The 26,624-nt window shown below is 52.8% G+C and overlaps 1 protein-coding gene across 2 annotated transcripts in view; it reads left to right on the top strand.

The window, feature by feature from the left end:
• SMG6 (SMG6 nonsense mediated mRNA decay factor) overlaps positions 1 to 26,624 on the top strand; it is a 105,811-nt gene that overhangs the window by 39,767 nt on the left and 39,420 nt on the right. For both annotated transcript variants that reach the window (XM_059486966.1, XM_059486965.1), the window contains exons 11-13: positions 11,282 to 11,398; positions 11,896 to 12,064; positions 20,169 to 20,370. In XM_059486966.1, coding sequence (XP_059342949.1) covers positions 11,282 to 11,398; positions 11,896 to 12,064; positions 20,169 to 20,370 — 488 coding nt within the window. The remainder of the gene's footprint in view (positions 1 to 11,281; positions 11,399 to 11,895; positions 12,065 to 20,168; positions 20,371 to 26,624) is intronic.

Genomic DNA, 26,624 nt, shown 5'->3' with positions numbered 1-26,624 from the left:
GAACTTCTTCCAAATTTCCACAGAATACCACAGCCCTCATTCACCACCAGAGGTCTGGAGGGTGAATCTGGCTGTGTCTTCATGAGGAGCATTTTTGGGGGTTGTTTCCACCTGAGAACCTCCCTTTGTGTGGCACCACTGGCAGCTGAACTTCTTCCAAATTTCCACAGAAGACCACAGTCCCCATCCACCATCAGAGCTCTGGAGGGTGAATCTGGCTGTGTCTTCATGAGGAGCATTTTTAGGGGTTGTTCCACCTGAGAACCTCCCTTTGCGTGGCACCGCCCGCAGCTGAACTTCTTCCAAATTTCCACAAAAGACCACAGTCCTCATTCACCACCAGAGGTCTGGGTGGTGAATCTGGCTGTATCTTCATGAGGAGCATTTTTAGGGGTTTTTTTCAAACAGAGCAAGCCTCAAAGGCTGCACCCAGTGGCACTTCAGGTGTGGTGTAAGGCACACAAAGCCTCCTGTGATAGACAAGGTGATGATAAAGAGCTCCCAGGCTCAATTTTCCTGTTGTCCTTTTGCTTATAAAATTTCTTTCCATTCTCATGGGAGTTTTTCAGAGAAGCCACTAATTAAGAGTTATTGTTGTACTCAGTGCCACTTGGAGTATAGGAAAATCTACAAGATTCAGGTGTAAATAATTGGATGGTAAACTCACTAATGCATGCTGAAATCTTGGGTTTGGGTGCCTTTTTTCATGGTACTGATGGAGAACTGAGCTTAAGGAAAATACCAGATTTTCTAGTCCCTTGTCTGCCCACCTTGAGATACAAAAGATGGAGTGCTCTTAAAAAGAGAATCCTTCAAAGCAGAGTTGCCCAGTGTCTGCAAATTCCATCCCCTCTGTGTCACCAGCCAGCCAACAAGTCAGGGACACAAAAATAGCTGAGCACATGCATTGGGAGGAGTTAAGGGGACTTCTGGATCTCCCTGAAAGTTCAGGACCAAGGCAAGGAATGGAATCAAGTTCTCCATCTTAATCCCCCAAACCATGACCTGGTCCTGCAGCCCTGAGGCTCATTGAACACATGCACATTTCAGCACATCAGAACACTCTGCAGGAGGGTCTCTGCTGCCTGTTAATTTTCTGTGCTGACTGAAAATGGTACCTTGAGGGGAGAAAAAGTGACGTGTCGTTAGGACAGCTTTATGGTGAGTAAGTGCGATGGACTTGACTTGAAGCTGCAGAGATGCCTCCAAGTCTGGTGTTCTGAGATTTTTCTGCATGTGTAGTTTCTGTTCAGTTTCCATAGTTTTCAGAAAAGCGAGCTCCCCCGTGGAACCAGGCTGAGCTCATCTGGGATCCTTGGCTGGCACGTGGGTCTGGATGCACCACACGAGGCTCTGCCATGCCAGGAATGCTGCATGTGTGGGGATGGGATCCTCTGGGAGAGCAGCCACTGATGGTGCCAGCAGAGCGCTGAGGGGCTGGAGAAGGGGCTGCTGTGCTGTGCCTCTCTTGTGCTGCTTCAGCCTCCTTTCCCACCTGCTTTTCCCTCCCCACTGCCTCACCTGGCTTGGTTTATTCTGTCCAAGCAGGTGAAGCAGCTGCTGCTTTCAGAGTGGCATGAGAGCTGTCTGATAGCAAACACCCCAATTTCCATAGGCCCCCACCTTGGCAAAGCAGGATGGAGATGGCAGAAGGCACACCCAGACCCGTCTGCTGTCCCCTGCCAAACTTCTGGTTCCTGCTCCAAGTGTGAAGGTGCTAGGGATTTTGCTGAAATGGTCAAAAGAATTTTTAACTTGAGGAGAACAATATATTTTCCCTAACCTCATTCTGGCAAATGGCTGAACCTTTGTAGTGGAAATTTTCCCAATAAATTTAGCTCGAAGAAAGCTTTTGGCATGAAGGATTGCATCCTAAATGGTTAAAGTTTGGCAAAGTTCTTAGGAACTGAAACCAAGGTCTTATAATGGAAATTGTTAAGTAAGCATCACTGCAGGCAGAGTGGCTGGGCTGTGCCCCTCCTGATGGGGTGTCCTGGGGCTGGGGGTGCCATTGCCATCAGCCAGGGAGGCTGGAGGGACTAAGCAGGGCTGGAGTGGGAGGTGAGGAGGCAGTTCAGGCTTGCAAGTGTTTGATGAAGACCCTGGGATTTCCTGCTTCCCAAGAGCTGGGAGGAGGGCATGGATTTCACTTCATGTTTTGATTTGCAAACAGTGGGCCCTCAGGAAGCCCTAGAAAGACGAGCAGCAAAGGAGGGAATGTGCTGAAAAGGAAGCTCCACACTTTGCTGTTCCTGCCCCATCAAAGGCTCCTTTCTCTGAATGCTCCTGTCTGCAGGCACTTGCTCTCATGAGCTTTAACTGCAGACTCAAATTGTTCACCCAGGTTCACACCCAAGGATGCCAGTTACAGGCTGTCTGCTCCCATTTTGCTGCCAAGGACATGCCCACCCCCAGCAAGAGCTTGGGGGGTAAAAAATGCTGCCTGTTATTTGCTGCTGCTATTTGTCCTTGTTTGTAAACTTCCCTCAGGGCTGGAGGAAATCTCTTGGGAAGCCCTGTTCACACCTCCTCCCTGTTGTAAATAACATCTGACACAGTTATGGCTGGGCACACACAGCTCCTGGGGGGATGCTGGTAGCTCTTGCCATGCTGCTGTGTAACCCAGCTGAGCTCCCCAACTCCTCACTGGCTCTTTTGGTGAGGTTCATAGCTCTGGCATCTTCAAAAACAGCTGACAGATCTGTGCAGATAGTGGATAGGCCATCAGGGGTTTTCTTTTTCCATTCTGCATCACTGCAGTGCCCCTAAAACCCTTTTCCATTTCTATCATCCATGATTTTTCTTCTTTCACTCCCTGTTTCATCTGAAAACATCCTGCTTGTGCATTTTATGGCAAATATTCCCTCCACAGGAAGAGGCAGCTGGTGCCAGGCTGGTCTGGAGCTATAGATATGCTGATGAGCTGGCATGCCAGCTTGAAAGGGACACACTTCCTTATGAGCCAGCCAGGAGTTACATACATTTAGATTTGCCAGCCTTTTAGCTGCCAGACGGGTCAAACTCACGTTGCTGTCAGTTGCTGGCAGCAGAACCTGTGGCTCTGGGGGATCTGCTGTGACACTGCTGGCACTTTGCTGTGCCTTTGTCACAAGTGCCAGCGTCAGAGTGAGGGCAGTGCTGAGAAATGAGAGTTTTTCTGGCAATTCTCCAGGTTTGCCAGCATGGCTGAGCCTGGAGGTGCCTCTGCTCCAGCTGTGATGGTCAGGGGCTGGCGTGTCTCAGTGCAAATGTGACTGGTGACAACTGGGATGGATGTGCCTCCCCAGGCAGGGGGAGTGTGTCTGACTCTGTATGGGCTGTCCCACATCCCAGACTGACTCCCACAGCCCTGCTGGGGTCAGGGGGGCAGAGCAGGAGCCTGCCCTTGCTGGCTGGGTCAAGCACCCCAAGCGTGTAGGGAGAGCTCTGAAGTGCTGCTCAGTGCAAGTGGAAATGGCTTCAATCTGTGTTTTGACTGATGGGTCTTTTCAGGAAATTTCTGAGAATAACATTTCTAAAAATGGCTGCTTCTTTCCACTGATATTTCCTGGAAAAGGCTGTAGTTAATTTTAAACCACTATCCTTTTCCCTTTTCAAGTGGAAATGGCTTTGTGCTTGTCCTCAAGGCTAATGTCATTCTTTCTGACCTAGCCCGGGTTGTGTGCTGGGGAGGGACATTGTGCCATTGCCTCCTCTTGCCATTGTGCCATTGTCTCCCAGAGCTTCAGAAATTGGGGTGTTGGGGACACTCTGTGCATGTGTCTGCTTTCCCTGTCTAAATTAATAACTTCTTATTAAGTTAGCATTATTAATAGTCACTTCACAATGATGTTTTTTGTCGTTGACTCCTGGCCAGCCCCGAGTACACAAGAAAGCTGTCCCTAAAGCCATTCCCTACAGCTTTGTTCATCAGGGTCAGGAAGGATATACTGAGCTGGTTATCGCACCCCAGGTGCAAGGATCCAGCCCTGCCTGGGCTGAGGGACAATGAGAGCCAGAGACAAGCTCCTGGATCAGCCAAAGGGAGCTGGCAGCCCAGAGCTGTCTGGGGCAGGCAGCCCCTTCGTGTTGGGCAGAGCATGGCTTCCCCTGTGCCTCCTGGGCAGGCTCTCTGCTTCGGGTGGGAATATGTCATTAATTTTTATACCTTCCCCTGTAAACCATCGACCCTTTTTATGATGTCATGAGGGATTCCTTAATTTTGCAGCTGCTTCCTGGTTACGTCAGAGAAGAGCCTCCCGTCCTAGAGCCCAGCGCTGCAGTCCAGGACGGCTGGAAACAAATGAAGTGTTGAATATCTAATGGCTTCCACAGGGAGAGCTGCTCCATCCTCCCCAGGCCCCCGGCATTCCTCACCTCCTAGGCCTCCCTCCTTCCTTCCCTCGGACAAGTCAGGCTTGCAGAGGGAGCTGCGGGCTCCTGGGCGGCCCCAGCTGCTCTGGGAACACGTGCAGTGAGTTCTCTGGTGCTGCTGCTGTGACTGAGACCTTCCCAGGGCCTTCCTGCCTCTCCACGGGGGGACATCAGTGCAGGGAGGTGGTTTGGGGGCATGCAGGTTATTACTAAAATCCTGAGGTTGCTTGGGGAGGGGTCCAGCCCTGTGTGCTGCAGGTGGTGATGCTCAGCTCGGCCATAGTACTGGAGCTGCCATCCTGTTTGCTCAGAGTGTGGGAGCATCCTTCCAGGAGAGCTGCCCATCATTCCCAGGGTATCAGGCAGGGCTGAGTAGTTCCCAGGCTCTCTCAGGGGGCAGATGAGTGCATGTGTGACTCGCCAGTTCCCAGAGCTGGGAGTGCCAGTGACTCACAGCTCCCCTTCCAGGGGGTGTTGGGGACACAGATGTGAGGATCCCCCTCACTTTTGCTGCTTTGTATTCCCGTGGTTGTGTGCGGTCTCCACCAGCCCGGGCCGGCAGCAGGGCTCTCCTCACCCATTTCCTGCTGCCCTGTAGCCGTGCCAGGGCTGTGTCTGGCAGCAGGGAGTGACTCACCTCGGGGAAAGCTCTGTCTGAGAGTGAGGGAGCAGAGGAATTGCCTTCAGGTGGTGTCAGCTCCGAGGTGACCCCAGCTCGGGTCTCTTCCCCTCGGGGCAGCAGCCAGCTGGTGAATCAGTTGTCTGTGCCTCCAGGGTTGATGTGCTGACACATCAGGCGGGTGCCTTCGCCCCCAGCCCTGTGCTCACCAAGCTCCTGCAGCTCCTGTGTCCCCTGGCCAGCCCCTTATGTCATCCCTGGGACTGTGGCCATGGAACTGTTCGTTCTTTTGAGTGCCTTCCCATGCAGTCCTTCACCCTGTCACCAGGAAAGGTGGCTTCAGCTGTTGTTCCCTGGGAGCAAAGCACATCCCTGCTGCTCTGCCAGCGCTGGCATCACCTGCTGCCAGCACTGCTCTGGGCTTCCCGGCCTGGAGGCACAGCTCAGGTGGGGACAGAGAGGCCAGCATGGAGGCTGTCCCTCTGGAGCCCTCCTGACCCTTGGCTGAGGCAGTCTGGTTGCTTCAATCAAAGGAATCTGCTCTCCTTTGAGATTTGTTGGCTGGGATTGTTTTAACTGTGGAAGGTTCAGCATTCCTTGTGTTTAGTTAGCTGGGATGGGTGGATGGAGGAGCATGTCCTGTGCTTGCTTGTAAGCTTGGGGGTTCCTGTGGCTCCTTTCCACCCAAACTGGGGCACACTCAGAGCAGAACAGCTGGGGGCCCACACTGCCCCATCCCTGTGAGCAGCCCACGTGTGCTGTGCTGGCTGTGCCCCGGTTGTCCCTCGCAGGATTTCCTTCAGCACATGGCACTGGAGCAGCCACCAGCAGCTTCCTCCAGCAAATCCCTCTCCTCATGGGCGGCTGCCCCTTGCTCTTTTCCCATTCCCATTTCCTGTGGTTGGTCGTGCTGCCCTAATAAAGCTTTGGCACTGCTGTTTTGCACACCCTAGTGGGAGAGGGGATGTGTTTATCACTTTTCCTGGAGATTATCTGTTTAAGCACTCTCTGACAGTTACAATAACAAGGGCAGCGCGTTGTGTTTCCCAGCAAAAGGACACTCTCTGCTGAAAGATGTATAGCACTAATTAGAAATACATAACATCCGGCCACATGGCAGCCTTCTCCTGGCCGCTCCATTTCCTGAGCTCAGACGACTTTGACGACAGTTGGTTTATGTTTTCCATGAATATAACGTTCTCAGAGAAACACTGCTTTCTCCCCGCTACAAAAGTCCCCTTTTCTCCCTGCCTCTCAGCCTCTCCCCCGTGGAACAGGTAGATTTATGGCTGCAGGAGGGCTGGGTGGGAGCAGAGCCCGGGAGGATCCAGGTAGGAGCTTGCAGAGGGCGCTGCAGCTGCTGATCCACCCAGCTCCCTGCAGTCCCTGCAGGAAACTGCCTCCTGCTAGGGAAACAGCGCTCTCTGTGCAGCCCAGACCTCAGCTGGGGAAAAAAACCCTTTCCTACATGCAAAGAAACAGGAGGACTCCTCTTCTTGATCTTCAGAAAAACCACCCATTGCTGGTTCCCAGTTGCTTTTGCTCTGTCCTTGCAGTCTGATGCTCATCAGCTCCCATTTTTTCCATCCCATCCCTCTCCATCTCTCACCCTTGCGCTCTGCTTCAGAGCCTGGCTCCAATCTCCAGCTCAGGCACTCATACAAGGACATTTTTACACGAGTCCCCACCTGCTGGATGGGAGCAGAGCACTTGCTCTGCTGCCTGTAACGCAGGTGAAAGGGAGGTAGGAAGATGGAGCTTGCCCTGGGAGGTGAAATTTTAGCAGGTTTTAACTGTGGAAGGAATTCCTGTAATACAGGTGAAGGGAGGTAGGAAGATGGAGCTTGCTCAGGAAGGTGAAATCTTAGCAGGTTTTAACTGTTGAAAGGAATTCCTATTGAGTTTGGAAAAACTGCTGTCTTTCAGATGTTTATAGCTTGGCTAAGTGTGGACGGATTTCTAGTAGGACAGGAAAACTCTCTGTTAAAAAAGTTATTCTGCAGCAAAATCTCAGATCCTTGTTCCAGGGTTTACAGTTGCTAGATTAGCTGAAGGAAAAGGTTGTAAGTGGTTTTTTACAAACAAGGGAAAGCCACTATCTTGTTTCCTAGCCTCATTCTCACAAGTGGCTGAGCTGTTTTGGCTGAAGATTTCCAGGAGGATTCAGGTTGACACAGGCACCTACTATGGAAACTTCAGCAGAGTCTGGGCCAGCCAGAAAAAGGGGCTGACAAGTGGTGAGCGTCAGGCAGGGTGCTCAGAACTGCTGCAGCTTTTGACCTGCTGCCAGTCTGACCTTCACAGGGGCCTGCAGGGCTCTCATTTATTTTTCTGGTGCAGAAATACAGATCTTTGAGGCAAATTCAGCCTATGAGGAGTGGGGTAGTGCAAGTCAGTTATTTCAAAGTGTTTGGTGACTGTTTTAAAATGCTATGCCTTCTCCTTCCTAGCCCCATGCAGTGTTCCACAGACTGGAGCTTTGCTGATGTTGATGTGGGGCTACAAGTGGCCAAGAAACAGCTCCAGCTTAAGGAAACTCCCCAAAGGAGGCTTTTTAGGCCAGTTCAGCTGGCTGCAGTGTGGCTCTGTGTGTTGGTACAGCAGCACAAACAGGGCTGTGCATTTACCCTGAGTCAGTCTTGGCTCTGAGTGCAGGAGCCCTGACCTTAGGTTGTGGTTTAACAAGCAGTTATTGAGGCAGCAGTGCCAGTTTTGCCCACCTGCCTCTGCACCCACGCAGCACCCCTGAAGGCAGTGGCACAGCTGAGAGGTGACATTTGTGAGCCTGCTGAGCACTGGTGTTCTCAGAGCTGAGAGCTGACGTGACAGCAGCTGTTTATCCAGGGCTGGCATTAACAGGGACGCTTGCTGGCTTACAAGGGGAGGAAGGTGGAGGGGGAATGTGTTGTGGTTGGTGGTGTTGGATGATTTCCTGTGGAGTGTCACTGCTGTGGCTGCTGGTGGCACAGAGGAGCCACAGCTCCAGCTACCTCAGAGCTTGTAACCTTGTGGCCCCTTCTTTTGTGTGTGATTTCTTTCCACAGTTGCCTGACACTTCCACGGTGTGCCCCAGCTGTGCAGCGTGCCTGGGTGTCAATTGGGAGGGTTATCTGATTACAGCCCCATTTGGGGTTTCAGGGAGGAAGTGGAGTAGATTTGTGGCAGCTTTAGCTGTTGGGGTGCCATTGATGCCACTTGAAGTCTCTGTCACCGAGCTTTTGGTGGCAGCCTGCAGGGTTGCCTGTGGACCTGACACTCATTCTGCTTCACCTGCACCCACTGTGCATCTGGGAAAACAGATCTGGGAATTACAGTTTGCTCTGATTTGGGCAGTCAGGATCTCTCTGCCTGCTCTTGTTGGTCTGGGGCAGCTGGTATCTCCATTTTTACTAGTGCTGTGCAACTGCAGGGACAGAAATGACCCAAGTGTCACTCCATCCTCCAAAAACATCTTTCCCAATAAGTTTGTGACTTATTGTGCATTACCAGCAGCACAGACGTAATTACCAGCTCAGCTCAGAAGTAATGGTGCCCTGTGGGCTCCAGAGCAGATTTGTTGCTCCAGCCCTCACTTCAGCATATTTTCTACAAAATCTTTTCCTCTTAGTGCCAAGGTAGGCTCAGACACTGAGTGGGTCCAGAGATTTGGTTTCCTTGTTGCCCATCACTCAAAACATTTTACAAGTTTCTGTTTAAACACTTCAAGTGCTTTCCCCTTTGATTCTGCCCTCACCTTGTCTGTCTCCTGGAGTTTGTCCCCATATCCTCTGTTAGCCCTGGCCACTGGCTTCCAGCTCAGGGCAAGCCAGAGCTCCCAGCCTCCCAAGGAAAGTGGTAAAAAGGTGCAGAGAGAAAGTTTCTCCTGATTTATGGTGCTTTCCTCTTTTGTCCTACAATTAAGCTCTTAAGAGCCTTTGCTGGTGCATATTGAGGGGTCTTGAACAAGCACCCACCTGGATGTTTGTCTTTCTGTGCTGGAGGAGCCTCCTGGGAATGAGGCTGATGAGCTCATCCAGTGAATGAACTTTCAGGACTGGGGGAGTTTTGTGCATTTTACGAGTTTAATGATGAGCTGACAACACCCATGGTAGCTGAGCTGGAGCTATGTGACAGCAGCCCTTCAGTGTGGGTGTCCTAATGCTCTTACCTGCACAGAGGGCAGCTTTGCAGGCTGTACCAGGGCTGAGAAGTGTTGGGGTACATCAGGGCACCTTTATGAGCTGGTGGGCACACAGTTAATGATTGCAGCAGCACAAGATGTTTGATGGACAGCTGTACCTGCTACAGCTCAAGTGCAGGAGACTTTTTAGTGTATTTTGGCTGTTAAATGTTGTGTGAGGAGCTTGTAGCCTGCAGCAAGAGCTGCTGGTGGCAGTGGGAAGGGCTGGGACCAAGCCTGGCCACAGCCACTACAGAGCACTGGTCTCTGTATCTCTGAAATACACTTTGAAATATGGGATGCTCATCACCTTCACCATCACAAGCACTGCAGCAGATGTTTTAAGCTTTGCCTGTTTCGGAGGGGTCAGGATGTAGCTTTTGCACCAGCTCAGTTTGGGGGTCCCTGTGAGCACAGTGAGTCCTGGGGGCTGCCCACTCAAATTGTGGGGGTCCATGCTGAAATGCCCAGAGATTTTCACCACCCAGGGGACTTGCCAGACTCAGATGTGGTGGCTGGACCACCGTGGTCTTGTTGTGTGTCCATTTCAGACAAGAAGGGAAGACTCTCACAGCATCTCACCCGAGTGCAGGGGGAGTGAGCTCAGGGAAGATGACTGCAATTTCTTGGACTGGACTGTGGCCAGAGCACTGGGACTAACACTCTTGATTGTGGGAAAGGCTTCATGAAAGAGATTTACTGTCCCAGAGTGGTCACATCTTTAGTTTTATGTTTCCTCCGAAAGCTGACAGCCCCTGTAGTACAGCACTTCCTACCACTGCTCTGCAGCACCAGCTCAGCCTGGCTCAGTGAGCAAAGCACCCTCTTACAGCTACCAGTGCCTTTGGTGCTACCCTGGGTTACCCTCCACACTGGGTGCTGAACTCATTGACAGCTGTAAGAACTGTCAATCCACCCTTCAGATGTTTCTCCTTATTTTTCCTGTATTTTCTTGGTGCGTTCTTGTATTTTCTTGGATGTTTTTAATCTCCCACCCCACTCCTCTGAAATGATCTGTCTTTAAAACCCCGCTGTTTAATTCTGTGCACCTCAGGTGTTTTGCTAGCTCGAGATTAAATGTGATCTCAGCGTCTTGCTCTAATCTTCTTGCTGTTTGTTCAGAATCCCTGCTCTGCCACATCTGGGCAGTTGAGCTCCCAACACTTCCATGCTGATGTCTCCAGCAAAGGTGCCTGGCAGCGGGGGGGCTCTGGGGGCTCTCCCTTCTTTACTCAGCCCTGGGGCTTCACCCACCCCTTCAGAGTCAGTAGCTGTGAGTTTGTAGAAATCCTCTGCCTGGTTTGGGGCAGCTGTTCTCAGGTGGAAGCTCTGATGCTGCAGTAAGCCAGGGAGGAGCATCCTGCACAGAGCAAACTGCCCTGATGCGTACAACCCAGTAAATGTGTGGGTTCTCCCCAGCCAGCTACTCCCCCACATCCTGGGAGGGTGTGGATGGGGAATAGAGAGAGTTGGGAGGGCAGAGGCTTCCCTTAAGGCTTAAACCCCTTGTGAGAGCTCTGGGGTAGGCTGGCATGTCCCAGGCACTGCTGGCCTCCCCAGCCTAACCCAGGCTGGCTCCAGGCAGCTCCCTCGAGCCAGCTCCCCGCTGCTCTCAGCAGCCTCAGAAGTGGTTTCTGGCTGGGGGGATTTGCTCTCACTCTGAGCCAGCTCTCTTTGGAAGAGCTGTGGTCGTGTGGCATCTCCTCGAGTAACAGTTCCAATTAAGCTCTCTTGACAAGCTGTTGTGTGACTGTGAAACTAATGGGAGGAGCCCCTTCCTCAGCTGCTGAGGTTAAAACTCCAGCAGGGACAGAGATCAAACATGCAGCTAATTACCCTTTTAACACTTAAACATCCCCTCCTCCTCAGGGGAAGGCATCAGCCCCCAGCAGCAGCTTCTGTGCTGGGAGCCCTGAGTGCCAGCATGGCTCAGCACATGCCATGGGGTTGGGCATGGTGTGGGCAGGGGGGCTGCAGCCTCTCCCCACTCCAAAGCAGCCACTCACCACCTTTTTCCTCCCTACATGGAACAATTGTGTCTGGGACAGGTGTAAAATAGGGAATTGCTCACCCCTGCCCCTCATGGGGATGCAGAAAGGGGGGCAGTGAAGGTGAACCCAGCTGTGACCCACACCCTGTGTGTCTCCTAGAGTGCATCTCCGAGGATTGCCGCTCCGTCATCCAGGAACAGGCCACGGCCCTGGGGCTCTCCATGTTTGCCCTCCTGGTGAGGAGGTGCACCAACCTGCTGAGGGAATGTGTGCCAGGTAAGGGCTCAGCAGCAGGGTCCATGCAGGGGCCCACGAGGCAGCCTGGTGGGGGTCAGGCTGTTTTTTACATCCCTTGCTGTCTCTTGGGGTCTCAGGATTCTCCCCCAGCATCCCAAGCTCTGCCCAGATTTCAGCTGCAGGAAAGCCCCTGGTGTGTGCCGACAGAAATGTTCGGAAGAAGGGGATAGACTGAGGCCATGCTTTCTGCCAGCAACTGGGAAACTTCCCAAAACTGGGACACCTGGGAATCCTGTCTCTGTGATTGCTGCAGTGGCACCCTGCTGCCCTCAAGAAAAGGGATCACAAACACCCTGGCTTGCCCTCCAGGGCAGTCCATGGAGGGAGAACAGATCTGCCTTTGTGCTTGCTGTGGGTTGTGGCTGTTCCCTTGTGCGTCCCAGGCTGGGATGTTGGGATCTGTGTCATACTTTCCCAGTCCCTGCCTGAGCCTGGCTGTGGTGAGCTGCCTCAGCTCTCACGTCTTCTATTTGCAGTTCAGCCACAAGAGATGGAGCAGGAGGATGAGGAGGACGACATCAAGGTCTCTGCCTTGCCCCAGGACCTGAAGGAGCTGCTGCCCAGCGTGAAGGTCTGGTCGGACTGGATGCTTGGCCACCCGGACACCTGGAACCCTCCTCCAACGGCTCTTGAGCTCCCCAAACAGTACGTGCACCTCTGGTTTCTGCTCCCTCCCTGAGGTCCTCATGCTTCCCTCTTGCTCATGCTTTACTGCTGGCTGTGGCACGCAGGCAAGGCCCACTGCCCAGAGAATGTTGGGAATTTGTCACCCTTGGTGACACAGTGACTTCTTCATTGATGTGTGAATGGGGCTGGAGGGTGCCTGCAGGCTGCCCTATGTTTTCATGTGTTAGAAGATGACTTATGAGGTGGATTTTGACTTTCTGCTTAGGATGTGCATCTGGTTTTGTTGGGATACCCTTCCTTTGGGTGTTCAGCTGGATGGGCAGGGCCCTCCTCTGGACCAGAGGGAACTCCGTTTCCAGCATAAGCATTTCATTGCCTTTTTTTTGACTGAGTCAGGCCAACCTTGCTTGGGCTGGGCTAGCCTGGAGCAGCTTGCCTGTTCCTGGCGCTCCAAAAGCCACCTCCCCTCTGCTTCAGAAACTGCTTGTCCCTACCCTACAGCACCCGAAAGGGTTAATTTTCTAAACTGGCCGATTTCAGCCCATTAGTCCATAATGCGGACTAGGCAATTTGCATATTTTTGGACAGAAAATTGAGCGAAGGGGCCAAGTATGGAGTATGCAAACGGCCTCTGAGCATGCTCCGTAGCTGCCTTCCCGCAGGATTTTCCATCTGCCTCCGGTACTCCGGATCCAGAGCCTGAAATCACGTCTTACTGTTAATCCAAAGGAGCCAGAACCCTGGGTGATGGGAAGGAGCATTAAGAGTAATCCAGCAAAGTGGCTTAACCATTAATGGGTCCCCTCTCCGTGCGTCAGGTCCAGTCCCGCTCTCCTGGTTTATTGCCTCTTACTCCAGTTCTTTTTCATTTGGCTGAGGAAATGGAAATCTCACACAGGAAGTTCTGGGCCTCATTTTGTGGAGATGGAGTCTGTTTTCTGTTTGTCGGCTGCTCGGTGTGGGACCGCTGCCTGCTCATGTGAACTGCTGCCCATCTTTGGGCAGGAACTCAAACTGGGATCCATCACGTGAGCCTGGCTGCACCAATCCCCCCTTCCCCTCGCAGGGAGCGCCGAGCCCTTGGCCAGGGGCAGCCTCAAGATGGAATTTGTGATTGGATTCACTCAGCCAGCGCTCGGCGCCTGCCCTGGGACCAGCTGCTCCCCCTCCTGTGGGGCACAGGGCTGTGACAATGTCCCCCTGAGGTGATGGAGCAGGTGCAGGCTCCTGTTTGCTCCTTGGGGTGGGAGAAGATGCTGCTGGTGGTGGTGGTGATGGTGGTGGTGGTGGCAGCCCACAGCAGGGCTCTTGGAGGAGTGGTGGGCATAGTTTGGGGGCTCTACTCCACAAGATCCTGATGTGTTCAATGAAGGAATGAGTATCTCTTGTCTTGCTTGGCCTCTCCATGGAGGGTCTCCCTCTTGTCCCACGATGCCCATCCTGTCCTCCATGTTGGCTCCCAGCTCCTCCACTCTCTGGCTCTCATGGAGAATCTGCCTTAGCCACACTGCTCTTCCAGCCCAGACCTCTTGTATGGATGGGTGTTGGTGGTCCAGGACTCTGGGATAACCCTGGTTGAGCTTCCATGGAGATGCAGGTAGTGATGAGCAGCAGAGAACCTGATCTGCTCTTGGGCATGACCTGGAATTTGCAACATTTGCCCTGGGGATAGGAAAAGAAAAGGAGAGCACTGGGTTAGTGTTTCAGTTCTTTATTGACACAAGCCTGCTGGCTGCCCTGGGGCTCTTCAGGAACCAGGTAGAGCCACCGAGTCCAAGGGTTTAGATAGGAACAGCTTCAAAGAAGTTGAGAAGTAAAACATGGGTCAGAGCAGCAGGCGTGGTGGAGTAAGCCAAGGTTTATGGGCAGGGTGAGCTCAGGAGCAGGGAGAGCACGTGAGGAGCAAGTGCAGATGCCAAGTTAGAGCTGAGTGAGGGGCCTGGGCCATGTCACACATGCTCCTGCCTCTGGGATGTGCTGTGAAATCCCACCATTGCCAACAGAGAAGCTGGTTGAATACTCTTAAACCACTTTCCTTGTCTCTTGTGGTGGCATGGGCACAGAGAAAGGATGTGGAAATCCCCTGAAGCACAGCAGCGCCCTGCAGAGATGCCATGAACGTGCTAAAGCTTCTGGAAAAAACAGACCTCATACCCACCTGGAAGCCCACTCAGAGCCCAGAGCTCACATCAAATGCAGCTCATCCAGGGCCAGAATGCTGGGCTGGGCTCGTGGCCAGCAGGGCAGCTTGGCAGGGCTCAGCCAGAGCTTTGGGCTGGGGCTGTGCGTCCCAAGGCCTCGCTTGCCATGTTTGCAATCGCTCCTTCTTCACATGGGAGAGAGCTGGGGGACTTTGAGAACGTCTAAACTCAGCCCAGCTGTGGCAGTTGGTTTATTGCTTTCAGCTGGTACTTGAACCCGGGTCCTGGTCTTGGAGTCTTTCCCAGGTTTAATCCCCGGAGCTTTCTCTGCAGCTGTATGACACTGCGCTGACCCCGAATGAGGATAGGAAAATAGAAACGGTGCCAAGCCAGAGTCTCTTTTTCATTTGGAGTCTGGCTGTCTGCCCATGACCAGGGTTACATAATGGGAAACATAGCTGGGGCTCTGGAGAGCCCGCGTTTCACCACGCTGCCCAGACCTTCGCGTTCTGATGCTATATATCTTCCTAATTGTAGCTCGGATGCATTTATCACACTGCTGGATTTGAGTCCTTACAATAAAAAAAAAAAAAAAAAAAAAAAAAAAGAAAAAAAAAAAAGAAAAACCAACCCCACACCAAATTCCTCAGCTCGCTGCTTTCCCCCTTGGACAGAGGTGGAGGGAAAGGTGTGAGGGGTGAGCGCTGCCGAAAGCCGGCAGATGGATGTGAGCCATGCAGGAGTGGGCTCTGTGGAGTGGGATGAGAGCTCAGGAGGCTGTGTCTTCAGGGTCCTTTTTCTTGGTGGGAGCTTGGGAATGAACCCTGCTTCCTGGCAGGCAGCCTCTCCCTACCTGGGGGCTCAGCAGTCTTGAATTCAACCCAAGCGAGAAGCTGCATCTTTCCCCAAATCCTCCCTTCTTCTTGGTCTGGTGCACTCCTGCAGCTCCTGGCCACACTGCATGGCCATCACGGCTCAGGGGATGCTCTGGAACAGATTTTCAGTTGTTGGACTTCCTAACTACCTCTCTGTGTGAATTTGAGAGGTGAAAGGTGTCCTTCCTATTTTGGAAGAGGGGCTCAGCAAGCTTTCCATGACTCTTTCCTCATGCCTTTCCAGAATAGGAGCTAAACTTAACCTTGGACATCTCTGCTTCAGTGCCTCAGGAATTGTGTTTCTGAACCAGGTGTTGCCAGGTCTCCTAGCAGCAAGCAGCTGTCACTCCTGTGTCTTAAAATTAATTTCTGTCTTCATGTTTCATGGCAAACCTTGTGTCGAGTTCTCTGCACGTGGTGGTTTAAGGCAGTTGGAGAAGCATTTTTGAGACCACATGTCCCCAGGAGTGAATTGCAGAGATTGGGGTGTAAAAGCAGGGATTCTGGGAAAAAGGGAGCAGGGTGGCTTCCCTAAGGCAGAGATAGGGGCAGCAGATGGGTCAGAAGGTGGATCTCCAAGGAGGCTGCTGTGTAAGTGACTCCATCCCCTTTTGGGATGTGTGGCTGGGAGGAAGGTGAAGAGGGCTGGGCAGAGCTGCTCCTTGCTCTGTTCTGTTGCCACAATTAATCCACTGCTAAATGAAGCACAAGGACTGATGGGGAAGCCACTGACTAGACACTGCTGCAGGGCTGACCCTGGCAAATCCATGCTCCTTCCACACGGGGCCAAGGGCCTCTCAGCTTGTGGAGACTGTCTGCAAGCATTTAAAAATGGTTAATTTAAACCAAGTATTAAATTAAATCCAAAAGCTGTGAGCACATTCTAGAGCTTACCTTCCCAGAGAGATGTGCCAGATTGCTCTCATCACTTCGCTCTCGCGGAGAAGTGTCACTGAGATGGCAGCTCCCACTGGAGCTGGGAGGGATGGACAGAGTCTTGCACAGAGGTGCCAAGACATTGCTGGAGTTTGCTGGAGACTAAATGGAAAATCCCTTTTGCAGATCCCATCCTCAGTAACTCTGGCCACCAGAGTTTCCCTATCGAGACATCAAAGCCAGGGTTCAGAGGTGTCTCAGTAGGGTAAACCTGGCTGAGATTGGAGATAAAGTCAACCAAAAGAGAAGCCAAAAGTCTCTGTGGAGAAGGGGGCTGTGGCAAAGCAGGGGCTGGCTGGGAGGAGACTGCACCTCTCCTGGGTAAAGGAGCTCAGAAGGTGGGTTCCTGAGAGAGGAATGGGTTTATGGATGCCTAGCTGGCCAAAGGGACCATGTGCAGGGCAGAGTGGGGGAAATCACTGATGCACAAGGGCTGTGACCACCTCATCCTGCTCTGTCTGAGCCCACACCAGGGCTGCTGAAGGCCTTTGGGAAAAACCCCCATGGCCCTTTTTACTCCTTGCAAAGGAGCCGCTTTTAGTTCAGCTTCCCGTGGTCCGGGAGAGAGGAAAGGCAGGAGGAGGAGGAGGATGCAGAGCAGCTCATCCATCCTGTGGGCACTGGGATCCAGCAGTGCCAGCCCCAGGAGCAGCAGCCCGAGGCGTTTGCCATCTGCACGGCAGCGCTGGGAACACAATGCAGGGCTTCTTCTGCGCCGCTTCCCGGGTTTGTGCTGCAGCTGTGCAGCTTGGATGTTAGTGTTTAAACAAGCTGGTATTACACAGGAAATGGCCACCTCCACAGGCCCCCGCAGGCTTGTAACGTGGGGTCATTGTGCTTGATATTAATCACCAGGCAGCGCGCGCCCCCGGTGAGGATGGCGGGGATTCGGTGAGCATCAGGCTCGCCCTGGCATCCTCTGCTCTCTCTGTGCTTTGCTCTGTGCTTTTTGCCTTGTGGTGATGCCCATCTGGGCATTGTCTCTGCCAGGAGCCCTCCCCAGCCTCGCTGGGGCAGTGCTCAGCCCCAGGGCTGTGGTCCAGCTCGCTGCGCTCTCGCCGCTGCCTGGCCGGGCCGTGTCCGTCGGCGTTGCAGCTGGGCTGCGCTCACACTGACAGCTACATTAAACCTGGAATCCTGAGGCAATAAAAAAGAAATTAACTCTTATTTTTTTTTCCCGTCCTAGTGGAATAAGCAAATGTAAATGTGTCTGTGGGGAAGGGAATGAACCCCCGTTCCGAGGAAAGACCTCGCGCTCACCCCCTTCTCGCTTCCTCGGTTAAAAGCTCTGGGAGCCTCGTCCCCGTACCTGGAGCTGCGTGCCTGGGCTCAGTGTCAGTAATTCGGGGCCTCCCTCCTCACAGGGACGGTGAAGCCGTGGCACTGTGCATGCACAGAGCTTCCAGGCACCTGGAGCTGCCTGGGCTCTGCACAGAGGCTCCAGCACTGCTGCATCGTGGGGGTGACATAAGCCAGAAATGCTTGGGGGTGGCCGTGAAGTGGTCCTGGGCAGTGGGGAGAAGGAGGCTGACAGGGCTCACAAGTGTTGTGTGACCTTCCAGGGCAAGTGCACGTCCCAGCAGGAGATTCCCAGGGCTGTAGGTGTCAGTGGGAGCCGTTTGTCCTCGCTGGCTTTGCCAGCAGTGGCAGCTGGTGAATGATGGTGGTGGTGGCAGTGATGGGAGATGAGCTGCAGAGGAGGAGGGGGTGGCAGAAAATGGTCAGAATTGATCTCTGCAGTGCTGCCTCTGCCATCACAGGAGAAAACCAGGGAAAAACGCCAGCACTACTTCTTTCTTGGCTTTCTGAAGGCTCTGCAGGGTGCTGCTGGGGTAGCAGTGCAGTGAGAGCTGGCTACCCAGGGAACCAACACAGCCTGAGGTTTGACTGAAGCGAGCCCAAGGTGGGAATCTGTCACGTCCAGGGCAAATGGGAGATGTGGCAAGGCACTGTGAAGCTGTAGGTGAGGGATGAAGTGACAGGGGCTGCTCTCACACTCAGGGGTGGTGGGGGGTGCCCTGCCTGGGGCATTAGGGAGGAAAGGGAGCTGTTGGGCTGGGTGCCTGCAGGGGCATTAGTAGTGCCAGCGCAGTGACTGTTCCTGTGGCATTTTGCTGACTTTGGATGCCAAGCCCTGTGGAGGAAGATGCTCCCTGTACTTCATCTGTGCTGATACTCCTGCCACCACCACCCTGGCCCTGCAGTGAATCCCAGCCCAGCCCAGCATCCTGCCACTGCCCTCTGCCTCCCTCTCACCCTCACTGTCATCATCATCCCCTGCCTGCAGCTCTGTTTTTGGAAATATGGGCGAGCTCTCTACAATGTGTTTCTTTCCCCTCTCCTCCAGCACAGCCCCATACACCTGGCTGTCCCAGCCCCCTGGAAATGTCCCCTGCATCTCTGCCTGTCCCCAACACCCTAGTGCTCTCATTCCCCAGCATTTTTGGGCACTTTTCCCATTCTTCTCCCTGCTGATGCCTCTGCACCTCCTTCATCCCAGCGAGCCCTCGTGGCCCTGGGGCCCCACCAGTGCTATGTGACTGGCCTCAGGCAGCCAAGCCCAGTTGCCAGCAGGGCACTGGGGGAGGCTGAGCCTCCCAAGCCCTGTGCATCTCCCATGGGCAGAGCTCGCCTTGGAGGTGGCCCAGAGCAGCCCTATCACATCCGGTGCTTGTCTCTGCAGCCTGGGCCGGAGGATAAACTATCAGGGCTGTGGGGCAGTGGATCATTCCTCTTATTATTTTCTTCTTTTGCAGATAGGGGTCGTGGAAAGTTCAGTTCCTTTTAACCCTCGCAGCTCTGTTTATTTTCCAGCTGGTAGCACAAACGCAGCGTTTCCCATTACATCACAAAGGGCCTCGGACAGATCCCTCCGAAAAACGTGTTGCAACTGTTTATTTTTTTCCATATTTAAACATTTCTGACAGCCAGACCTGGCTGAGCCAAGCGATGGAGCTTTGTGAATGAACCCAGCTCCTGGTGTGTCTGTGACCAGAGGGTTTTGCAGGACCTCTCCTCCTTTGCAGGACGTGGGCTAGGGCTGGCTCAGGGACGTGGGCGACTCTGCCTTACATGTGTGCTGATTACGTGCCGGGCTTTGATTAATGGCTCCTCATTCTGCCTGGCTCCCAGGACGCTCTTGAAAACAAGATGTTTCATTTCAGTGTGCTTTCCTGGTACATTGATTCCCATAAATAACCCAGTGCAGACTCTGTCCACCTGGAGCAGTTCAAAGAGCAGGGGGCCTCCCTCCAGCCCTGGGCTGCCTCGGCCCGCACCGGTCACTGCTGCACCCCTGGGGATGCTGGATTCCCTCTGCTTTCCTCCAGAGGAGCAGCCCACCAGAAGCACATCAGCCCCAGTTTCCCCTATTTCCTACTTAAATCCCAGTTTACATCTTTAAAAAAACCCCAATCTGAGTGTTTGTAGGAACAGGAGGGGGAAATGCAGTGCGAGGCAGCCTGGTCAGCTGTAGTACCCCCATGCTTGTTGCTTGCTTCCCTACTTTCTCCACACTGGCTCTCTCTGGGGTGCTGGGCCTTCCCTGGGTAGTGATGTGTGATGGATGTTTGCACCCTGGACATCACTGCCACTCTGGCAAGGTGAGACATGGCAGAGGCAGCTTTGCAGGTCACTCGTGAGAGTTAAAGCCCACAGCCAGAAGCAAAACACGGCTTTAGCCCGCCATGGCTGGGTTTAGCTGTGAAATCTCTGTGGCTGCAGAGAGATAAGAGCTGTGTGAAGGAGAGGATGCTCCGGGGTGAATTGGAGCCCTCCAAGAGCCCCTTCAGCCCCGACAGCATTGCGGGTGTTCACTCTGTCCGTCCAGCAGGCTTTAAAATTGAGTAACACCATCTGGAACGGGCTGGGCTCTGCTCCCCGCGGGCAGAGGTGGGCAGAGCAGTGGGAAGGGACATCCCGGGAGCTGTCCCCATGCAGGGGGACGGTGGTGGCCGGGGTGAGGGTCACATCCCCGGCCCTGGCAGGGTCGGTGCCAGCGCAGCTGCGGCGGGGCCGGCCCCGGGGCAGGGCAGCAGCAGCAGCAGCAGCAGCAGCAGCAGCGGTGCCGGGCTCGCCTCGCCTCACCTCTCTGGTATTCGCTGCAGCATTGCAGGCAACTCCCAACGCATTCCAGCCCTGAATTGCTCACGTCTCTCCTCGTTCTCCCAGGGTCTCAGTAGATGTGTGGGCGACGCTGGCTGACTTCTGTAACATACTGACCACAGTGAATCAGTCGGAGGTGCCCTTGTACAAGGACCCAGATGACGACCTTGCCCTGCTTAGCCTGGAAGAGGATCGGCTGCTCTCGGGCTTCGTTCCCCTGCTGGTCGCCCCCCAGGAGCCCTGCTACGTGGAGAGGACCTCGGACAAGGTCAGCAGTAGGCCAAACATCCCCCCTCGATTCCTCCAGACTTTTATTCTTGGGAAGTTTTCTGTGCAAACGGAACACGATTAAGTCATTGAGAAGGGTGTTAAGGGAAAATATCGACCTTTCAGCCGCTGACATCCAGCTCTGTGTCATGAAAACCCCTCTCGACTTCCTCTGGTGTGTGTGTGCTCGCTGGCATGTTGTATATACGATCATTTCCTCACTTGTTTAAATAGTGCAGCTTGTGTTGGCAGAGCTCTCGGCGCACTCCAAATGGTTTGCATCATGCTTAAAGCACCCTCCCCCTCCCCCCGGCCACAAAACTCTGCCTTAGGAAGGCAGCCAGGACTTTTTTCCTTCTCTAAAGAGGAGAGTGATAAATAGGTGACTAGAGAGAAGCAGACACCATGTGTTAACGTACAAAAGGCTTTTAGGAATATGAAGCATTCCCCACTGCCCGCTCTCTATTTTCCTTTCTTTGCTCTAGGAGCCCATTCTAGGCTGAACTTTCCTTTGGCTGTTTGTTTTTAGAATAATGAAATCAGTTCCCTTGTTGATGTGGGGTTTTGGGTCTGCTCTCTGCCACCACCTGGCCAGGAGGGATCTGGGGGCTGCACTTGGAGAATGTGTGTGAGCCTGGCGGGGGATGGAGGAGGCACAATGGCATTTGTCATTTGTTTTGCACGCCCTTGGAGGCACGGCAGGATGAGAGTGGCTCTCAACAGTTTCCTGCTCAGAGGCAGAGCTGCAGCTCCAGGAGCGTGGCTCATCTGGGAAGCTGCAGTGTCCCCTCCCTGAGGGGCTGATGCTCCAGGAGGAGAAGTGGGGATGCAGAGCAGGTTTCTGTGGAGAGCCTGTGTGTGACAATGGAAAGGTGCCTTTCCCTGTGCCACTTCTTCTTCGTGACATTGTCCTGAAATGACAGTGAGAATTTCTCACAGAGGGACCCGAAGGTGCAAATTTCTGTTTCACTTCCCTGTCTGCCCCAACCTGTGCTCATAGCACTGCCTGCAGCACAGACTCCCAGTAAAACCAGGAGCCCTCTCAGTTTGGGGAAGGAGCTTAGTCCAGGAAGTGTCTGTGGAAACATGAATTTTCAAGGCTCTATTTGGCAGGGTTAAAATAAGAAGTGTGCAGTTGCCCTTGCTGCCCTAAGGATTGCCCAGTGTGTGTGGTGGCCTCAGGGGGTTCTGCTGGGGACAATCCAAGTGTCCCTGTACAGAGATTCTTTTCCCAGCAGCCACAAACCAGAGCCCCCAGCAGGCAGATGAGGTGGCTGAGCAACTCTGATATCCTGTAACTTGTGGGAGGGGGTCAGTATTCCCTGAACTCTGCCTCCTCTAACCACACACCAGTTTATTTGGAGTGCCATCTACCTGCCCTGCCAGGCACTTGCACTCATCTCTGTGTCTGTGTCCTGTAGCTACACCTGAGTTACCCAGCTGAGCTCTCCCTGCCCCAGCTCCCTTTGGCTCTGGTGCTTTGTAAAGGAACTGCACAACTCCACAGGTGGGAGTTGGTGCCCTCACAGCTCAGCACCAGCCACCCAGGAACTCAGGAATATCAGGCATGGTGTTATCTCAGTTCTGCTGAAAAAGCAGCACTGATCCCAGAGGGAAACAGCCAGGCCTGGCTGTGCCTGCACCCCTTCATTTCCTTTTGACCAGTGTTTTTATTGATGGTCAGACAGGTGAAACAGCAAGTGTGCATGTTCACTGTGCAGAGGACACCTGAGAGCAGGAAGGAGAGGACAGTGAGTTAGCAAAGACAGCTCAAAAGCCTGATTTCCAAGAAGGGCCTGGGTGAACTGAGGCTTTTTAATCTAAAGGAAATTCAGGGAAAAGGCAGAGAGGAGAACAAGGTGTCCTCCAGCTCCGTGTTGAAAAGCACAGGAAGGAACAGGCAGAAATTGTAGCAAAATAAATTAAGAAACTTCAGGAAAGGTTTCATATCTTTGGGTAGTTCAGCACTTGAGAGCAGCCTCCTCAGTGAGTCTTGAGGAACTCTCCAGCCTTGGAGATTTTAAAAGCAAGCAGGATGACTGTCTCAGGTACAGCTTGGGCTGAGGTAAACGCCTTGGAATTGAAGGCAAAGTGACCTCTTTGGGTGAATTCAGCCCATTTTCTGCCATTTGGAAATGCTCTAGGAAGAGACTGCAGTGGCAGCTGCGTCAGTACAGTCAAGTGACTGCCCTGTTCCACAAATGTTATCCTTCTGCAGCATTAATGAAGGAATTGTTGGGCTCTGCAGGAGTGGGGTGCTGCAGAAGGCTCTGCAGAGCCAGCCAGGACCGAGAGGCACAAACCCACATGGGACTGACTGTGAGCAAGACACAAGAAGGCACTTTCTAGCAAAGAATCCCCCAACCCAACCTAAACTTGTGTGCCATCTCCACTGCACCATCTGCTCCTTGCCCTCCCTGTAGCATGCTGAGCCCAGGTGAATCCAACTCCTTGGCAGTTCATCAGTTCAAGGTTGGACAGGGCTTGGAGCAACCTGCTCCAGTTAGTAGAAGGTGTCCCTGTCCATAGCAAGGACTTGGAACTGGATGGTCTTTAAAATCCATTCCAACCCAAACCATCCTGAGCCTCTGGATGCATCTCTGGGCTGTTTGCACTGGAAGGTCTGTGCTGAGCATGGTGGCATTTTGGGATCTGTGTCCCTGAGCCTCCAGCAGGCAATGGCAGCAGAGCAACTCTCTCTGGCACTGATTTTTTTCCCATACTGATTTTTCATTGCTTTTTAGCAGGAGTTATTTTTTGCACCAAATTTCTTTCTGTTGTGTTCTCAGTCTTGGCCCAGTTTTCAGCCCAGATTCTTTGCTGGAGAGGCAATGAGAATGTACTGCTCTTTATATGGCACAATGTGAATGTCTTGTGGGTGCTGGTGTGCCAGAGTGACTGCGGGTCCCTTTTCTACCTCTTGCATGGCTAAGAGGCAGTTTTACTACAAGGATATCTCACCTTGCTTGCTGATGCTCCAAATCCTTTGCCCATTTTTTTACCCTCTAGCTTCTTAATTAGTTTGTAACATTTCAGAGGAAAAGGATCTGTTGAAAGGCAGAACCAGAAGGAATTGGGTTTAAAATGATATTGGGCTCTTTGCTCTACCAAGAGGGTGATTGTTTTGTAAGCTGCATAGGACAAACACTGTGCTTCCCACTCCTTTTTGTTCTCCACGTCCCATTTAGCAGATGGAGTGCAGAATTCAGCCAGAGTTCCTCAGTAAGTTTTTGAGCATTTGGCCTGGCTCTTATTTTGAGTGAAAACGTTCTGACTCCGTTCGCTGCCACGGAGCCGCGCGTTCGAATTCCTGCTGGAGCCAGTGGGACACTTAGAGCTTCCCATCGTCTCTTGCACTGTCATTGGAGCTGTAACCAACAAAAGCTGGCTCTGGGGTGAGCAGAGCTCAGAGTTGTTTTCCTGGGTGTGTGTGTTGGGCACATCTCCACTGCAGCTTGTGTGATGGAACACCACCGACCGTACCAGTCAGCAGCAAACTATGCAGCCTGGTGCCTGAGCTGTCAGCTGTGTCTGCAGCCTCTGCAGCCCAAGGAGACTGCCAGGACCTCCCTCACCCAGCCTTGGACCCCAGGCAGGAGCAGGGAGCAGCAGCATGGCTGAGTTAAGGTCGGGAAGGGGGAAGGTGGCAACTGTGGAGTCATGGTGGTGGCAATGGAAAACACTTGGGTCCTGGTGATGGTGCATGAGTGCAGCCCTGGGAACCTGGGGCATGTCCTGGATTCCTCAGCTCTCACTGGATGCTGTTGTCTGGGGAGCATCCTGCTCTGCAGTGACCCCATGGAGCTCGTGGCAAAGCTGGAAGAGGGCTGCAGATATCCCTGGTGTGGAGCAGAGCAGGGAGGTTCCCCTCTCTGCAGGCAGGGATTGCTCACATCCCTGCAAGCTCTTCATGGGCTCAGCGTGTGCATCCCCCAGCACACCCTCTGCCACATGCCCCAGCCATGGGCAGATGTGGAGGAGAAAGTGTTAATGTCCCTTCCCACAATAAACCTCTCTGCATGGGGGGTCCTGAAACCTGAGCCTGTCTCTCCTCCCCCAGCCCTGACACACGTTAATAAAAGGTTTTTAAACGCCAATAAAAAGGCAGCAGCCCCAGCTCACCAGGTCCGGGGCCCAGGGTCCTTGGGAAGGCACTTCACAAATGTGTTTTTTGCATTTTCAGGCTTTTGGCTGGTGAATAAGATTGAGGAGAAATACTCCTTCCCCTGATAACAATACAGTGAGACGCAGGATCAGCAGTGTGTGGATTAAAACCAGACGGTGCATGATTAATACATGTGCTTATAGGGCCAGTCACCGTGGTTCCCTCCTCTCTAACAGAAAGGCACTTTTTTCCCTTTCCCTCATGTGCATGCTCATGTGTGGAGTGGACTGTCTCAGATACTCACCACTCAACTGGTCTCAACCCTGTCTCACCTCACCAGGCAAATGAAAGCCCTAAAACGCGAGGCTCTGAAAATTAATTAGCAACGTTTTACTGCCAGACCTACAAACTGAGGATTGCATGGCTCCTCCTGCTCTGGGGTGGCCAGTGAGCTTCCCACACTTGGTGCTGTTCCTTGTTTCACTCACCTGTCAGTGCAGATAGCCTGAATCCCAAGCTTTATTCTCCTTAGAAATCCCAAATCTCCTTCCTCTGCAGTGTCCAGCCCAGGTGGATAGTTCAAATGTGACCCTCTCTCTAGTTGCCCCAATATGCTCAAGATTGGGCAGTAGCTGTTTAGGAGCTAATTATTATTTAGGCTTGGGCTAAAATTAGTCCTGTCTTGTTATTCACTTCACTTATTTATGGTATTTCAGTGTTCCTAAGACTCTCAGAGATCTCTTGGCAGCGTGTAGTCATGTCTGAAGCTTCTTGGAAAGGGAGCCCCAGGTTTAAAAGCCCAGGAGGAGTAGCTGTTGGAGTGACTGGGCTCTGTCATGCCTCTGAACACCAGGCTTTTTGTCTTTTCTGAGACCTAATGACTCCTGGAATGCCAGGGATTAAATCCACCTTGGAGTGGCCACACTGTAGTGATTTTGGGAGGACTTTTTGCAAGGCATCAGAGAAAAGGTAGCAAGACCAGGGCTCTGAGAACACAAACTCTTTGTAAGCAGAGAGAAAACCCCAGTGAGCAAATGTAACTTGTTTTCTCAGCATCCTTTCCATATTCCCATTCCATAGCCTTGGAGCATCTCCCTCCAGCTGGCAGGCAAATGCTCTCAGCCCATGAGAGCGAGAGCTTCCAGCTTGGAGTTTGGTCCAAAGAGGAAAAGGGAAACTGTGAGCAGAGATGGGAGCCCCAAGGAGGAGAGTCCAATGAGGAGTCATCCTTGAAAAACTCCTTCCATTCCTGCCTGCCTTGGTTTCCAAACAAGCAGTGAGAGATCCCTGCCACGGGCAGCCGTGCTGGGAGTGGGGATCTGGCAGGAGCTGGCAGCCCCGAGGCGGCAGAGTTTGAGGTGTTTACATTTTCTGACCAGTATCTGAACTCCATCCCAGCCTCGACCTTCCCTTTCATGTGCTGCCTTTGGATTGTAAAAGGCAATTAAACTAAATTATGGGCCAGTGTTGGAAGATGATGTCACGGGGTGGTGGAGGAGAGGCTGGATTTTATGCCACCATGGAGGTAGCATGGGGAACATCACCTGCTTTGAACTCCTCAGCTGTCCTTGGCATCACCTTGAACCACCAGTGCCAGGGGCTGTGTGGGCACCATGGGAGCCTCTCTCTGCCTTTGCCAGGTGCCTTTGGCACAGTGGGAAGTGCCAGGCTCAGTCCATGTTCCCAGTCTGGGTGGCAGAGGAGGCAATGCTGGTACCTGTTGTGCTGTTTAAATACAGCATTGTAGCAACAGGCACAAGTCCTGTCCAGTGACTGCTGCAACATCTCCTAGGGCTGCACAGGGCATCTTCCAGAGAGGAATCCTGTTCAGTTATTGTTTGGCCTCAGTTTTTAATCACTTTTTAAGCCAAGAGAGTTCTGAGGATATTCTTAAAATTGAGTTTCTGCAGCTAAAAGTGAAGGGAACTGATGGCAAACAAGCACTAGCACGGCACAAGGACGCTGAATCCAGCACTGTAGAGATCTGCAATGTGGAATAACAGTTCAGCCTCTTGAAGGGGGGGTGGGTTAAAAAGAAGAAAAAAAAAACCTGCAATAAATCTAGCGAGTGGAATCTGCGGGAAATGATCCCATCTGGAAAACTCCAGTGCTGGTGCTGCTGAAGGCTTAAGGAGCGATGCAGATCACAA

This window comes from Ammospiza nelsoni, chromosome 21 (genome assembly GCF_027579445.1).
Source record: "Ammospiza nelsoni isolate bAmmNel1 chromosome 21, bAmmNel1.pri, whole genome shotgun sequence".
In the NCBI taxonomy this organism is placed as follows: Eukaryota; Metazoa; Chordata; class Aves; order Passeriformes; family Passerellidae; genus Ammospiza; species Ammospiza nelsoni.
Note: the sequence above shows the minus strand (reverse complement) of the source record. Positions and strands in the feature narration are given on the sequence as shown.